The sequence below is a fragment of the Mytilus galloprovincialis genome, chromosome 5, assembly GCF_965363235.1.
Source record: "Mytilus galloprovincialis chromosome 5, xbMytGall1.hap1.1, whole genome shotgun sequence".
Taxonomy (NCBI): Eukaryota; Metazoa; Mollusca; class Bivalvia; order Mytilida; family Mytilidae; genus Mytilus; species Mytilus galloprovincialis.
In genome coordinates this window covers 55,007,876-55,026,130 of record NC_134842.1, presented here as the reverse complement: position 1 = coordinate 55,026,130, position 18,255 = coordinate 55,007,876, and the positions used below count along the sequence as shown (strand labels likewise).

General features: G+C 31.5%; 1 protein-coding gene across 1 annotated transcript in view; it reads right to left on the bottom strand.

Moving 5' to 3' along the window:
* LOC143076053 (uncharacterized) overlaps window positions 1–18,255 on the bottom strand; it is a 188,089-nt gene that overhangs the window by 16,682 nt on the left and 153,152 nt on the right. The window contains exons 15-17 of the mRNA XM_076251681.1: window positions 14,885–15,083; window positions 13,870–14,093; window positions 8,265–8,342 (exon numbers count right to left, since the gene is read on the bottom strand). Coding sequence (XP_076107796.1) covers window positions 8,265–8,342; window positions 13,870–14,093; window positions 14,885–15,083 — 501 coding nt within the window. The remainder of the gene's footprint in view (window positions 1–8,264; window positions 8,343–13,869; window positions 14,094–14,884; window positions 15,084–18,255) is intronic.

Below are 18,255 nucleotides of genomic sequence, written 5' to 3'. Positions count from 1 at the left end.
TATTATAACATAATTCATTACTATGTTATTAGTTGCTAGATTGTGATGTCCACACTTGAATAAAATTAGGTATTAAATTTGTTATAAATAGCATCCCAAATTTTTTGAAAGATTACTGTGCAACATAGCTTGACCTTCTAAACTGTGTCTCATATTTTTCCTCATGTAGTGTATTCTCTCACAAACATTCAATGAAGTTTATAACCTCAAAGAAATCACTCAATTCAATTGGGTATACAATTTGTTCTATCCATTTTATCGGAAATATGAGACAACGTTTTGAAGAGAACTGGTAAAGGAACAACATGTGTTAAACTCAGGCATATAGGGGCATCCATCTAGGATCTAATTTAATTTAAAACTACATTTTAATGACAAAAATGAATGTGTCACATTTGAATGAATAAGGATTTTCATGCTTGTATCTCATCAACTTCAGTATGATTCACACTTGTATCATTAGAATACTTCAGGTTTGGCCTTTAATCATAACTTAAGGTGGTACCTAACACTACAGGGAGATAACTCTGTAAAATCAGCAGAACGTTTTAATGACGTTTTGTTGTTAAGGGAATATCAAGCTTCTCAATGATCAAAATAAGTTTTTGTCAAACTGCTATATAACCAGTGTAATTTTTCTGATTAAACGGTTGGTTCAAAGTTTTTGAAATTTTTATATTTTTGTCAAAGGGTCAAACTAAATACTTTGTCAAAATTTAAAGAAAATTAAACGAGCCAAATTAATTTTAGTTCAGGTGTTAGGTACCACCTTAATTAGGTTTGACCAGTAAGAAAGCATTCCATTTCAGCAATTCTAAATATATAAAGAAAATGCACACCCAGTGCCTCAAAAATCAGATCTGGCGGGAGAAGTTATATCATCATTGACCTTGCTTGAAGTCAGCTGATGCTTATATGGTCAAAACTCCGCCCACCTTGATACTTATCAACAATGAATGATCTCAGAAGTTTAATTACACATTGCATTTAATTTTTTAAGATGGATTTTATTTTTTTATTTAGTACATAAAATAATATATTTTGTTTTAACATTTTACAAAAAGTACGTTATGCATGTGTACATAAAATGATAGGTTGGTTAGTCTGGAGGATTTTTGTAGGGCATTTCTAGAATTATGATTGTAAACAATAACAATATGGTGTTGTACACATTGTTACTTTTTTCTAATTTTTGTAGTTTAAAAATGGAATATTAAATTTGTGTTTTCTTAAAAAAATAATTCGTATTTAAACATTCTTCTCAAGAATCTCCAATATAACCATCGAACAATTGGAATTTTGTAAAAGAAATGGATCTGTATATTGTTAATGGTAACATTGGTAATGAAAATCTAAAGGGGCTATTACAACAAGTAAAACACAATAATTGATCATGCAGGTGTGTCATGTATGTTTTTTTTTAAATGTATGTTATTGCAAGATTTGGTCCAATTTTGGTCTTGCGTATTTTCCCATCAGTAACCACCCTTGGTAATGTGATATAGCCAAGGTGGTCGAGTGGTCTAGCGCGTCGGATACAGTGCAGGCGATTTGGTGTCACGATATCTCAGTAGCATGAGTTCGAATCCCTGAATCCCGGCGTGGGAAGAACAAAAAATTTGCGAAAACAAATTTATAGATCTAACATTGTAGGGTTGATGTTTAGACGAGTTGTATATATATATATATAGATCCTTGTTTAATTCTTATAAGAAGGTAACACCTCCCGAAACGAAAGCTTATTTTTATAAGCTAGAGTTAGAGGAGGGGATAAGGTATCTGTGCAATGCTAGACGGTGTCGTTGAAGTTAGAAACAAAAAGTACAGGTTTCAGCTCCGGGGGCCTGGGAGGAAGTTACGAATCAAATCTACGCTAACATCGTTAGGTTGATTTTCTAGGCACTTTATACATTGTTATATATACGAAAGCAAATTCACAGATCTAACATGCGAAAGCATATTTACAAATCTAACATTCTTGGGCTGATGTTTAGGCGAGTTGTATATACAGAATGTACACAGCCATGTATCCCCATCATTGTTGGTGATCCGATGGATAAATCTGTTGTAGAGTTGTTACTGGTTCAGACGTACTTATAGGTTGATTGTCTAGGCACTTTATACATTGTTATATATACGAAAGCAAATTCACAGATCTAACATGCGAAAGCAAATTTACAGATCTAATATTGTTGGGCTGATGTTTAGGCGAGTTGTATATACAGAATAGACACAGCCATGTATCACCATCACTGCTAGTGATCCGATGGATAAATCTGTTGTAGAGTTGTCACTGGTTCAGACGTACTTTTATATATATATATGTTTTTTGTTTAGTATTAAATTTATTTTAAGATTCATTTTGTTACATCTCGTGATCAATTTTATTTGGCAATCGCCAATGGCAGTCAGCAGGGTTTAAGAACATCAGTTGTTCGACCTGTTAGTCAAATGCGTTTTGTTTAAATATACTTTTTCACTTTTTTGGTCTTTTGGAAGATGTTGTTTGTGCTGTTTTTAGACCCTTCTACAACGGAATTTGTTTTACATGCACACGTATAAAAATTGCAGTTTTTATCCAACGCAATCATAGGTTTGAACGTAATTTTCAATTTAGACTCGTTTATATTTTTCGTTTGGGCTTGTATCATATTTTCCCTCCGGTTTATATGATCCGTTCATCCTATATTGACTCTTAAAATTCAAGAGTATCTGAAATTGAGGGTAAATTATATGGCCTTCCAAATACCGTTTCGATCCCTAACATCACTGAAGAGCCACATATTGTCGAAATCTAGATCTGGTGTATCACAAAATATTGACACCTTGTGTTTGTGGCATAACATCTTGGCCACAAGTTTTCTGTTTAGTATTAAATTTATTTTGAAATCAATTTTGTTACATCTCGTGATCAATTTTATTTGGCAATCGCCAATGGCAGTCAGCAGGGTTAAAGAACATCAGTTGTTCGACCTGTTAGTCAAATGCGTTTTGTTTAAATATACTTTTTCACTTTTTTGGTCTTTTGGAAAATGTTGTTTGTGCTGTTTTTAGACCCTTCTACAACGAAATTTGTTTTACATGCACACGTATAAAAATTGCGGTTTTTATCTAACGCAATCATAGGTTTGAACGTAGTTTTCAATTTAGACTCGTATATATATATAATCTTAATAGCACCTGGATAGATACACGCTTGATAGAGCTAGTTGGTCTAGCGAAATATTGCGTTTATTTTCATCATTTTGTAAATATTTTTAACATTCTTATATTTACATACTAAATAGTGTGTTAAAATTACATTGTTAGGCAATCTATAATTTTATTTGTCTAATTGAATTAATCTCTGTACTGATTAATCCACACTCTATAGATTTGGATGTCATGTGCTAAAAAATTATAGGCACTTATATAATCTTAATAGTATATACCATTGTATAATCTATATTTATTATTCATTTAAGGTGGTACCTAACACTACAGGGAGATAACTCTGTAAAATCAGCAGAACGTTTTAATGACGTTGTGTTCATATGGGAATATTAAGCTTCTCAATGATCAAAATAAATGTTTGTCAAACTGCTATATAACCAGTGTAATTTTTCTGATTAAACGGTTGGTTCAAATTTTTTGAAATTTTTATATTTTTGTCAAAGGGTCAAAGTAAATACTTTGTCAAAATTTTAAGAAAATTAAACGAGCCAAATTTATTTTGATTAAAGTGTTAGGTACCACCTTAATATTTAAATATTACAATTTTATGCGATATATTCCTCATCAAATATAAAAATATAAAAACAAGAAAATTTAAAAATCTTTGTTTCATTTATCATCTTATTTCAAATCATTAGTTAGGCGGTCTATTCTATCTATATTAATTGAACGCTCATCGAATGCATTGCGTGAAAGATGACAAATTTCAATTTTTATGTACATAAATTATTGAATGAAAACATATTGTTTACTTGTAAACGGGAAATGCTTCGAACTAAATTTATAGAGTGAATCCAAATGTAATTTTCTAGGTTTGTTTAAGGGATGACTGTAATATTTTTTTCTGTCTATGACGAAATAGTATAAAAGAAATTGCGGTGCACACTGAACAACGCACGAAGTGTGTTATTTAAAAGCGTGCACCTCAGTTTTGAGGTTATTTTGAATAGACAGAAAAAAAAAATAACAGGCATTCCTTATAATTTAATTCTAAATTCCATTTTAAGGAGTAAATCATGAAAAAAACTTTGATTACATCACGGTCATATTACAAAATGATGTCTATGAGCTGAAAAAAAAAAAAAATAAAATCAGCCAATCATAAGATTTGTAACATCCAAACTTACATAATATATATTTCCATGTGGAATTATATGACTTTGACAATTTTGACAATTGAATATTTCGTTCAATGTAGTTTCGTTTGGACAACTCTTTTCTTTTATGAACCACTTTTTCTGGATCTAGCTGAAATTATCCTTCTAACAAGATCACAGGCACTTGTTTCTGTCAATGTGGGGTTTACTATCCATACCAGTATAAAAAAAAAAACACAAGGTAGCTAACGGAAATTTTCAATGTGTTCGCTTCAACCAATATTTTTTTTTAATTTCACTTGACTTTTTCACGAATAAAAGTACACCAGTCTGTCGGTAATTGATTTATATTTACAATGAAACAGCTTTCACGTACCTTGAGAACACCCCTCAAACAGAATAACACACTTGAGAAGAGAATTATTGACCTTTTTCCAGACCATTGAATTTGTAAGTACTTAACTTCCGGTTAACTTAGGAAGTGAATATAACTGTGCAATCCCATTGGTAACATTTTTCGGGTTACTGGTAACTAGTATAAATAAACAGGTAACCAGATGAATTAAACCAATATATATAAACAAAAAATGTTATTTCTAACCTTGCTGATCCCATTTAGATAAAGCATTCTGAGTTCCTTTATCTATATTACTTCCCGAACATCTCACATGGTGATTTTTTTCATACATTCCCACGAACATTCATACAGTCAAAATAGTCGATTGTGTTGTCATGTATAATTTGTGAATTACGTTTGTAAACAAGATTTAAGTTTTACAACAAATGGATGATCGTAATTTATACTGATTAAATAAATACACATATTCAAAATAGAGTGATTGCTGAGTGATTTTCAAAAGGTACATGTATCACAAAAAAATCAAATATTTCATTACAATGGTATAAAACAAGATTGCGATTTCACACACTGAAATGTCTCGTCTTCTGTACTAATCATTGATATGATGTTGATAGTCCTAACTATAAATCTTTATTACAACTGTCACATATACTTAACACTAACCAATAAAACTAAACCAATGAACCGATAAGGTCAGATGAACCATGCCAGACAGACATGTACAGCTACCAATTCTTCCATAGAAGTACAACAAATGTAGTTGATCTATTGCTTATAGTTTAAAAAAAAACCAGACCAAAAACGTAACACTGAGCAATGAACCGTGAAAATGAGGTTAAGGTCAAATAAAACCTGCGCAACTGACATAAAGATCATAAAATATTTCCACACACCAAGTATAGGTGACCAATTGCATATACTGTAGAAACATTATTTTCGTGGGGTTAAAATTTCGTGTATCTGTCTCTATGTGTAAGTTTTCATTGGGATTTAATTTCGTGGTTTCCAGTAAGTGGGAGTAAAATCAGATGTAGGTTAAATTTTCGTGGAGATTTTAATTTCTTGGATATATTCTTTCCACGAAATAAACAAAATTAAATCCTCCACGAAAATTTCTGCTTTTACAGTAGCATTATAATAAAAGAACAACACTAAAAAAATTATATATGACCACTGAAGCATGAAAATGAGGTCAAGGTCAAATGACACCTGCACGCTAAACATGTACACCTTATAATCATTCCATAAACCAAATATAGTAGACCTATTGCATACAGTATAAGAAAAGCACACCAAAAACACAAAAACTTAACTATAACCACTGAACAATGAAAATGAGGTCAAGGTCAGATGACACCTGTCTGTTGGAACTGTACACCTTAAAGTCCTTCCATACACCGTATATGCTAGACCTATTGCTTATAGTATCTGAGATATGGACTTGACCACCAAAACTTAACCTTGTTCACTGGTCCATGTGACGAGGTCGAGGTCAAGTAAAACTGTCTGAAGGGCATGAACACCTTGCAAGGTACGCACATACCAAATATAGATATCCTATTACTTATAATAATAAGAGAGAATTTAACATTACAAATATTTAACTTTTTTTTCAAGTAGTCACTGTACCATGAAAATAAGGTCAAGGACATTGGACATGTGACTGACGGAAACTTCGTAACATGAGGCATATATATTCAAAGTGTGAAGCATCCAAGTTTTCCACCATCTAAAATATAAAGCTTTTAAGAAGTTAGCTAACGCCGCCGCTGAATCACTATCCCTATGTCGAGATTTCTACGACAAAAGTCGCAGGCTCGACAAAAACCATAAGATATCTTGATATTTCAAATAAAGCACTCAGAATAGGAATGAGTATACGTCTGCAGCTTGTTAAAAGCAAAGTCTTGAAAGGCAAAATAGACTAAGTTTTTTGTCAACGACAGGGCAATTTTATGGACATGCTAGGAATACTAATACACTGAATGCAATCTATTTTGTAAATTGGTAGCAAAATACACTCCATCCTCAGGAGCCAGTTATTTTAACACATACAAGTGCAGAACGTTTTCAGTAGCCTTAACTATTTCCTCATTGATAATTATTGTTTTTATTTATACGATATTCCAAAAAAGAGAAATATTCTTTAAAAACTCATTGTTACTTTGAATGATTAATCAGTATTGTTCCTGTTATGACATTATTAATATTTTCCTTTTTTAAATTCACGTGTAGCTTAATTAATTATTTTTAATATAGAAGCAAACCAAATTTACGTACTTATACTAAAAAAATGTTAATTATAACATGATATTGTAGAATGTCATAATGTTCACTCGGTTAACTCATACATTAAAACACTTCCCCAGAAAATTATATGGTCACTGTGCTATCTACATACTTCACCTGTAATAATAACCCACAAGTGATCCGATAATTGTATTATGGCGGTTTAAAAGCAATATCTTATTCTTGATAATAATAACTGCAATATATGAAATATATTTTTACTACTGCTCTAGCAATATTATAAACGCAAACAATTGCTTTAATTACAAACTAATTTTAAAGATGAATAAATTAGAGAAATAACTTACATCCCAAAATATATTCATCATAAAGCTTCTACTATTTATCTCATATATGTTAACAGAGAGATTCAAGTAAACTGACTTCCTCGGCGACAAAAACAATGAACAGTGAGCTGCTATCATTTTCGTCTTTTATAACTGTACTACACTATACATTAGTTTGACAGTTCAATTTTAGAACTATTCAAAAACAATGTCATCTTAAAACAGTTTTGAACATTTAAACCTTAAAGTAAAATCTATCAGTTCTTTCTTAGAACAGCTCTAGGGCAAAAACATTCTCGGGGGCAGTTTAGAACAGGTACGAACTTACCAAAAAATATTTTCATACAAGTCTTATGGTGTTATTTCAAATGGCAATATCTACATGTATATATATACGAGATCCAGGTACAATGTTCTATCTCCCTATACAACTATAATACGAGATTTCTGCATTTTACGAGTTTTTGCCAAACTATACTGTTCTCCATACTTCCAATTAAATTAGAATAGATTATACCTCTAAGCGCTAACTGCAAGTTCAGAGAACTTTTTAAAGTAATGTCTCTTTATTTTCCAGAATTTCGTTCTGTGAAAAGTGTTATCAATCTTATCCATGTAAAACTATGTTGTAATTATTTCCATAATTTGAGTAATTCTCAGCAAATCAAGCACTACACAATTCGGGTTATCATACATGTATACTACAAAATCCATGGTCTATCTCAATATAAATGGAAATACAGGAACTAATTTCTAAAATATATTTGTTTTTGGTGCTTTGTTTTATCGCCAGAAAAGGGGTGCTCTTTTTTTTTAAAGGGGAATATTTCTTCAAAACGTCTATACCTTCGACTTATACATAACTTTCGATATCTCAGTCAATTAATTGTGATATTTCGGTTTAAAATTTCATGACCTTTAGAAAAAATGAGAGCAACATCAGTATAGCGTTCACACGACAATACCATGGTATACTGAAGAAAACTTATCGAATTTGTCACCATATTGTGTTTTTACCTGCCTGTCATCTAATCGGCTTTTCAAAATCCTCACACATTTGTCTTCCAACGAATTTCTACTTAAAACTTTGATTGCCTGAAAGTAAACACAGTTAAACTTATTCTTAATAGGTTACAAGATCAACATTGTAATTAGTTCTTGATAATCATGATTTTTATAAAAGTTGTTATATGCTTAGAACCAGCTTTTAGAAACTGCGACTACTCTCTGATTTGTAATTTGTGTTTTTGTTGTTTTTGCTTTTTCTCGATCCGATGAGTCATAAAAAAAGTAAAATCACAAAAATACCGAAGGTCCCGAATTAAATGGTAAAATCAAATGGTCAAACACATCAAACCAACAAACGAATGGATAACAACTGTCATATTCGTGATTTGGTACAGGCATTTTTTTATGTAGAAAATGGTAGATATTTATAGTTCGTTATTATGTTGTGCTGATACATCAATGTCTTAGTTTAACGGAAGGGATGGGCGACCGCAAACATATTTGATTCCGCCACATTTCACAAGTTCTTGTTCCAAGTCAGGATTCTGAAATTGAGTGGTTGCTGTTTATTGGAACCAATTGTGTCCCTCTTCTTGCCGACTTGTTCCTTTATTATTATGATGCTGATGCATACAGGAACCTCTTATGAAAAAAGATAAGGAATTAGCAATATCCTTTAACTTTACTTTCTGCTATAAACACAACTACTTTTGCATAGGTACTATTTCTGTACTTAAAATCTATAGTACTGGAAATTTACTTTTAATACTTAGTACTATTTCTATATTTTAGAATAGGTACTTGTATTTTCAAGTACTTGATTTGTGTTCCATGTTTGAACATCATAACTTTATGAGATTTGAACTAGAGGCTCTTAAGAGCCTGTGTCGCTCACCTTGGTCTATGTGCACATCAAACAAAAGACACAAATGGATTCATGACAAAATTGTGTTTTGGTGATGGTGATGTGTTTGTAGATGTTACTTTTCTGAACATTCTTGCTACTTACAATGTTCTCTATCTATAATAAACTTGGCCCTTTAGTTACAGAGGAATATATTTTGTAAAAATTTACAAAAATAAACCAAATTTATGAAAATTGTTAAAAATTGACTATAGTGGGCAATTACTCCTTAAGGGGTCATCTGACCATTTTGGTCATTTGAGTTATTTGTAGATCTTACTTTGCTGAACATTATTGCTGTTTACAGTTTATCTCTATCTATAATAGTATTCAAGATAATAACCAAAAACGGCAAATTTTCTTAAAATGACCAATTCATGGGCAGCAACCCAACAACCAGTTGTCCAATTCATCTGAAAATTTCAGGGCAGATAGATCTCAACCTGATAAACAGTTTTTCCCATGTCAGATTTGCTCTAAATGCTTTGATTTCAGAGTTATAAGCCAAAATCTACATTTTACCCCTATGTTCTATTTATAGCAATGTTGGCCATCTTGGTTGGTTGGCCGGGTCACCGGACACATTTTTGTAAACTAGATACCCCAATAATGATTGTGGCCAAGTTTTGTTAAATTTGGTCCAGCAGTTTCAGAGCAGAATATTTTTGTAAAAGTTAACGACGACGGACGACGACGACAGACGACGAACGCCAAGTGATGAGAAAAAGACTTCAAAATGCTGAAAAAGTACCCGTGCAACCAAAAATCTATACTACGTAAATATCAAGACTTAGTACAAATCAAGAACTGTAAAATACAGGTACCTAAATATTACAATAATTCTTAAGTAACAAAATAGTACTGTATATAAAAAGTAGATTTCCAGTACAACAGTTTTTTGTACAGAAATAGTACCTATGCAAAGGTAGCTGTGTAGATGATGTTCTCTCACTAAATAATTCAAAATGTGGTGACTATGTTGAACGCATCTATTCCATCGAACTAGAGATAAAGGATACAACATATACAGTTAGGTCGGCCTCATATCTTGACTTACATCTAGAAATTTACAATAAGGGTCGGTTGAAAACAAAACTTTACGACAAAAGAGATGAGTTCAGCTTCCCAGTTGTGAACTTTCCATTTCAATGTAGCAACATACCAGCAGCGCCTACATACGGAGTAAAAATCTCCGAATTGATACTATATTCCCGGACTTGTATTTACTTTCATGATTTCCTTCGTAAATTTTACGAACGACATCACGAGTTGGTTGACCGTTATGGAATATCCGATTCACAGATGATATCGGATAAGTTCCTAATGTCGTAACTACATTGACTATCCCTCTGGTATCTTTTGCTCCTCTTTTATTGGTGTTTGTCATGTTTGTTTTTCGTAAATTGTTTTATCCAAAAATCAGAACGCCATTTTTCTTGTTTGAATTGTTTTAAATTTGTTAGTGAGGTGACTTTAAAAGCTTTCTTTGCGGTATGGGTTTCGCTTATTGTTGAAAGCCGTACAGTGACCTATGATTCCCAACTTCTTCGTCATTTGGTCTCTCATATCACATATTCTAATATCTATATATACATGTATATGGTTTTGCATTTTCAATACTCACAAAAAGCTTTTCTAAGACGTCTTTACTCTAAATCCATCAAATATTTACTGGTGTATTACTTAGTCTGGGCAATATGCTTTATTATTAGTTTATTAGTTTCAAATTTGCTTTCAATCAATGCTAGTACTATATGTATTTTTTACTGTTTTTTTTTGTATAAATTTTTTTTCAAAAGATATTAATAGCTTTGTTTTATATTTTGTAATTTTATTGCATAAACCAACAATTGTTTTTTTATTCCATATTTTGTCTGGCTGGCTTCGATATAGTATATGGTATTGGTTTTACTCATGGATAACTGTACATGTTGTATGGTGTCCTATAATTATTCACATTATCATTCATACGTCTATGCCTGGGAGGTGTCTGATCGTGAATCAACACATATCTCTTTTTTTCATATGGAAAAGTTATGGATGCTGAAACCGATTATTTTGAACCTGATTTAAAAGTCTAAAGAAACAAACTAAGCAGCATCGTTAAAATGATATAACCACACAAACAATACAACATTGCTTCAGCGAAGATTAGTGCGAAGATAAGGATAAACGATTATTTCATGAAAATCAGAAGAAATTCATAAGTATATCAATTATAATATAATAAGTGGAATATTCACTTACCATCGCTAGTATTTACACACCATGTACAATTAATGTGATAGCATTATTGCATCATTTATTTTGTTTGCTTTAAAACGATAGAAAAATACTTTTAAACATGTTTTGTGAGATGTCAGTTCTTCCCCCTATGTTGTGTACTATTGTTTGTCTGTTGGTATTTCTCCGTTTGAGCCATGGCGTTGTCAGTTTATATTTGACTTATGAGTTTGAATGTTCCTTTGGTACATGTACCTGTCGCGTCTATTTTACAACAAGTCAACTGTAGACTTTTTAAAAGCAGTTATTCACGTGAAAAGATCTAGAACAGAGCCTATCACTAAATATAACAGGTTAAGTTCCTATTTCGATAGGTTGTGGTTTTGTAATGATTAATACCACCCAAATATACCGACCCCTTTTAATTTGCATTTATCAATTACCTTGCAATACTAAACAAACTTGAATATATATGGCTATTTAGACCTATAAAGATCTTTAAATTTCTTAAAATGCCCTGCATCAGGAAAATGGCCATTGTTATATTATAGTTCGTTTCTTTGTGTGCTACATATTAATGTTGTGTTTCTGTTGTGTCGTAGTTCTCTTATATTTGATACGTTTCCCTCGATTTTGGTTTGTGGCCCGGATTTTTTTTTCTTTTCTATCGATTTGTAAATTCCGAACATCGGTATACTACTGTTGCCTTTATTCAAAAGAATTACAAATTAATTATGAAGACATGTTTGGTTTCTTATGCTTATTTACTGCAGGACTTATACTTAATGATTTAGGTAAAGACTGTTTATCAAATTTTTATTTTTAACTGGCTTTTTAATATTACATAAATTACCTCTTGGTGGAATGATTTACATGAATAATCCCGGTTCAATATTGAATATGTAACCGATAAATAAATCACCTTATAATGTATGTTGCCAAATGAATTCCCAGCTGTTGTAACTGTAATTTGATTTGTCTTATTATTAACCGGTTGGACTTACTTTCTTTTAGGTTTATTTGAAGTTTTTTCATTCTGTAAAACTTATCATGACGTACCTAACAGTTTCAATTTTGTTGGAATATTTGAGTAACTATAGTATGGTGAATCAATGGCAATAAAAGTATATGATGAATACCTGTTCAATCTTCTACATTTCTAGTACAGGGATATGTAAATCCACATAAGAAATAGAACATTGATAAAAAAAATTGCTAAAGTATTCACCAAAAAAAAAATGACAAGGAATCGATCGAATTTAAATTTGATTGCTTTGTTGCCATCATCCATGGAAATCAGCTATGCCCATTTCATCATTTGAAAATGTCTGTACCAAGTCAAGAATATGACAGTTCTTGTCCATTCGTTTTTGATGTGGTTTGTTATTTGATTTTGCCATGTGATTATGGACTTTCCTATTAGATGTTCCTCCAAGTTCAGTATTTTTGTGATGTTACTTTGTACAGGAAATCAGCTGCAAACTTGCAAAATTGTATTCAATTCCTTCCCTTCCTAAGACATAAAATATTTACCCCCCCCCCCCACATTTTTCTATACAAATGTTCGTTATAACAAAAATGAATTAATATCTTTCGAGCCAAATCATTTTTATTTTATTGCAGAGGGAAGCGTAGGATGTGGATCTCTTATTATCTCGAGGTCATAAAGAAAAAAATAGGTATGTAAACACATGTTAAAAGAGCCAAACTTTACTCCCAGATATTATCTTAAACCGTTGACATGCATGCTCAATCATGAGTTTTTCTATCAATATGTAAGGAAACTCATCATAGATACGATCTGCAAAAACCAAGAGACTAAACCATTAATCTCTTATATTGTCGTTCTTATTTCCAAAAAAAAAAACAAACAGAAGATGGTCATGACTTACATAAAACAAATATTGAAATTAAGATCGATACAAAAAAATATGACATAGAGATACAGTTATGACATATATTAATCAAGTGTGAGACTGATTTAGTTTATTCATCAAATAAAACTTCCTCCCCCCCCACCCCCATTTGAAGTATTAAAAAATGGATACCCCCTTTCAAATCCCAAACTTTTCAAGCCCTCCTCCCCATCCCTTTGTTTTCTCCTATCTTTCTTTTCAGGTTACTAAAGTCCGGTCCATTACAAGAATTATTGCCCTTTCAACGTCCATTTGTGCGTCTTTTTTTAACTTATATCTTGAGAAAAGTAATAGATAAACAGAATCTAGAACTATTAAAATGATATAAGTATAATTGCACATCAATAAGGTCAACTGTGCACTATATAAAGGTATTTGTAATATGTACACATCATATAAAGGTAAACATTTTAATCACATCATATAAAGGCAAATGGGCATAATTAGAAAGTTTAAGCGTCCATAATTTTGACTGCTCTACTTCGTCTTCTATTAATATTGTGTCATATCTACCGAATGAATTAAACCATTAGATATATGTTATTTTAATAGTTCATATGTTGTATCTTACCTTAGACATGTAAGATAAATACGCTTGGTATTCATCAATATCCTCTATTGAACCATTCACATTATCAACGATTTTCGTTCTATAATACCATATCAAACTTATATTAGATTCCTTATCATTTCGATAACGATCGACCATTGGCATTGCATTACTAATTGCAAGACCAGCAACATTCTTCAGGAGCACTAACATCAATCCCAGATTAAACATTTGAGATGATACAGCTGAAATGATATATAAAAATAATTATTGGAAAACAAACCTTAACGGTACAAATTTTATTATACCAGATGATAATTTTAACACTGAATGTTTCTTCAGTGCTGTACGAATCTAAAATATTTCAAATTTCAAAACTTAATACAAACGAGAAAGGTCTGATAAACCCCCAAAAGATTGAAAGTCATTTTGTGTTTTTATAAATGTTTGAAATGTACACTTATTATAATATACATTAAATATTGAGGCTGAAGCTTAAAGTTCAATTAATTCAAAAATCACATCTTCAATCTAGAAAACCACCAAAATTATTTCATGTATTTGAAGTAATTTGTTTAATTATTGGTCCCTGATTTTAGGAATATGGCTTCATATATTGATTAAAACCTATACTTACCACCAGATTCCTTATGCAATTAAATGTATTGGTTGAAATGTACTTTTAAAAATAATGAAAATACTGAGTACTAGTAATAAGAATCCGTGGCTATCAAAACTAATAACAGGTATAGTGCAGTAGACGTAACCTCCCTTTTTTCTATTTGTTGTTTCGAGGTTGATTATTTGAGATCTGTAGTCTACTTTGTAGTTTGTGTGCAAGTTGTTGTCTTTGTATATTTCATTTTAAATCTAAGTTGATATGTTTTATTCAAACGTGTTCTTATTATATGTTTATCACTGGTTAATTACAGGAAGTATTTTTCAAGTAATATTTAACGACTATAAAAATTTAAGTTGACTCAAAACGAATTGCAGAACAGTACATGTATGTTATCAAAACATAAAAGCTTTTTACCTTTCGAGAAAAGGATTTTCCATTGAAATTTATTCAAATGTTTTTTTTCCCGAAGAGACAGGAGTTTCAAAAAGTTTTGATGAATACAGTTTGCAAGTGCTGCTGGATGAAATTCCTCGTCAAAGACAATTCGGACTGCATCTTCAGCAACATGTAGCAAGGCAACACTTTTCAAGTAGTATAATTCTTCTTTAGAAAACTATAAAATAAAAACTAAGTATTAAGGAAGCTGATGAATCTCATACACTCAATCTATGAATTTTGGCGTTGAAATTATGTGTGACTTCGTTGATTTAAATTGTAGAAATACATAAAAACGAAGCGGTAGAGAAAACACAAGGATTGTAGACTGTTTTGTAATTGTTTTTTAATTCTATTTAGAAAAAAATAAACATTTTCTAAATGTTTTACCTTTTGTTTTAAACATTACAATAAAGAAGATTTTAACGACAAACGGCAAACATAATCACCAAGGCAATATCTTCACGACTCCTTATTGGAGTTATTCGTCTTTTAAAGACAATGTTACCTATGCGTTACGTTTCTATTCATAATCAAATGATAACCTTGAAAACTATAATTCTTATGCAACCTCGTATGTAACGTTTATTTTGATTGGATAGCGTCACTAATTTTGAAGATATCAATTCAAATGTAATGCTATAAAAACGTACGTGCAAGCGAAGACGTTGTAAGACAAATTTTAAATGTATGATTGATGTGGTTTTCTGTCAGTTTCATTAGACTTGAGATAACAATATTGTATTTTATTTGTATTTTTGAAACTTTAAATAGCAAAAGTTATCACCAAGACAATGTATTCAAAGAGTTCAACATTGTAGAAGTCGTCTGTTGACTCGTTATTGGAGTAATTATCCTTAAATTTTCGATGTTTACCAAAGCATGATCTACAAAAGAGAGACGAAAGATACCAGACGAACAGTGAAACTCATAGATCGAAAACAAACTGACAATGCCATGGCCAAAAATAAAAAGACAAACAGACAAATAATAGTACATATGACACAACATATAAAACTAATGACTAAGCAACACGAACCCCACCAAAAACTGAGGCACCCGTCGTGTTGCTTATTTTATTACAAATCCGGTAAATAGTCGAATTCGGAAGGTAACGTTCGTGAAAAGGGAAGGGTATTGTAGTTAAGATATACAAAACCACATGTTGATTGTCTGCTATGCAGTTTTGAAATAAGCCAAATGTTTACAAATTGTCAAATGGATGAAATATTATCTGCAGGGAGAAATCACAATACAAAATTAAGTGCCCACCCACAGAAGATCAACTAACCTCCTTAGATCTGTCCTCGTAAACAATATCTTTAATTTAATTTAATAGACTTCTATATCAACATTGTCTTGGTGCAGCTATTTGTACGTGCTGTTCCCCAGAATGTTGTAACATATAAATGTACAATATCATGAAAGAAATTCTTTCAAAACTCCGTAATAGAAATAATACATTCTATTTTGTGAGATACATGGATGATGGCTTTATAATATACAATGGCAACAAACAAGAATTGATTGATGTTTTTGAGTTAGCTAATACCCACTATAAGTTCCTTAAATTCACACATGAAATTTCAAATGCTGAAACTACATTTCTAGATGTTCATTTATTTAAAGGGAGAAAATTCCTCAATGAAAACATATTGGATTTGAAAACGCACTTTAAACCAACCAGTTTATTTCTATATCTACATTGGAACAGTTGTCACATTAGACATGTGTTTTCCGGTTTTATCAAGGATGAGGTTATACGATACATCAGAAACAAAAATAATGTATATGATTAAGAACAAATTCTTTCGCTATTCAAATTGAACTGGATTTAGAGGGAATTCAAGGAGTATGAGATAGATAATTGTGAAAATGAGGCAAGAACAAGGGATAGAACATTTCTATTGAGAAAAAATTCTAAAAAACAAAAAAAGGAAATTCCTTTAGTTTTATCTACAAAATACAACCCATGCATAAAAAACTGGGAAAACATATCATCAAACATTTTAATGTTGTGTCGTTGTTCTCCTCTTACACTTAATGCGTTTCCCTAAGTTTAAGTTTGCTACCCCGAATTTGTTTTTTGTCCATGGATTTATGAGTTTTGAACAGCGGTATACTACTGTTGCCTTTAATTGGCATGCATTACAAAAAGATGTGATTTGCAATAAGATACTCACAGAAAAACCTATTATAGCACACAAAAGTCACAAACATTTAGCAGATCTGCTAACATCAACAACCATTCGATATTAGGAAATATTATTAGTTACATATTGTGCTAGTGACCTCAAACAGAATATATGGGGTCAGTAAATTCCATATGGAATTTACTGACCCCACATATACCGTATTAGGTCACTAGCACACTATGTAACGAATTTATCTTACCGACTATCTTAACGTGTGAAATTTAAACTAGTGACCTATCAAAATGAGCAATGGTTTACTTTTGGTTTACAAGATGGTTTACTTTTATAAATTGTTATTTGGATGGAGAGTTGTCTCATTGACACTCACACCACATCCTCCTATATCTAAGTCTTCAATACTGTTAGCATAAAGAAACTACTTCCATTAATCCTACAAAAACAGATACCAACAATAAGAACTTGCTAGGTTTAAATGTGTTTTATGAATTTCAATCTTAATCATCATTTTATTCGTCTGTTGAAACCTATACGATTTTTTCTCAGTACCGTTTTGTTTTTATAAAGGGACGTTACACCACTACTAACCGTGTATGAAATAAATCCTGCCTGCCTACTACCTTGTAAGGAGTATAAAGGAACGTAACACCACTACTTACCGTGCATGAGATAAGCCCCGCCTCCCTACTAACCTAATATGAAATATACACGGTCTCCACGAGGGCGCTTTTAACCAATCACATTCCTTGAAATGTATAGGAGGTAATATAAAGGAAAATCCCTGATGATGGCGGGCCTATATCTAAAACCTATTTTAGAATCTATTAAAATGCCGCCGAAACACTAAATTAGTGTAGAATTGATGCAAGCAATTCTATAAATTTATCCACTCAGTTCTAGTGATTTTCTAGAATATATTAAAATATCACCTAAGTCAGCTGGAGTAATTTTTGACATGCGTTAAATAAGGATGTTGGAATATGTGGATGTTGGGTTCCATTTTTATTTTCATTTTTATTTTCTTTGGATTGATGCAAGCAATTCTATAAATTTATCCAGTCAGTTCGAGTGATTTTCTAAAATATATTAAAATATCACTAGGAATGAAATATTTTTATTCCTTGGTCAGGTGGAGTAATGTTTGACATGAGTGAAATAAGGATGTTGGAATACGTGATGTTGGGTTCCATTTTTATT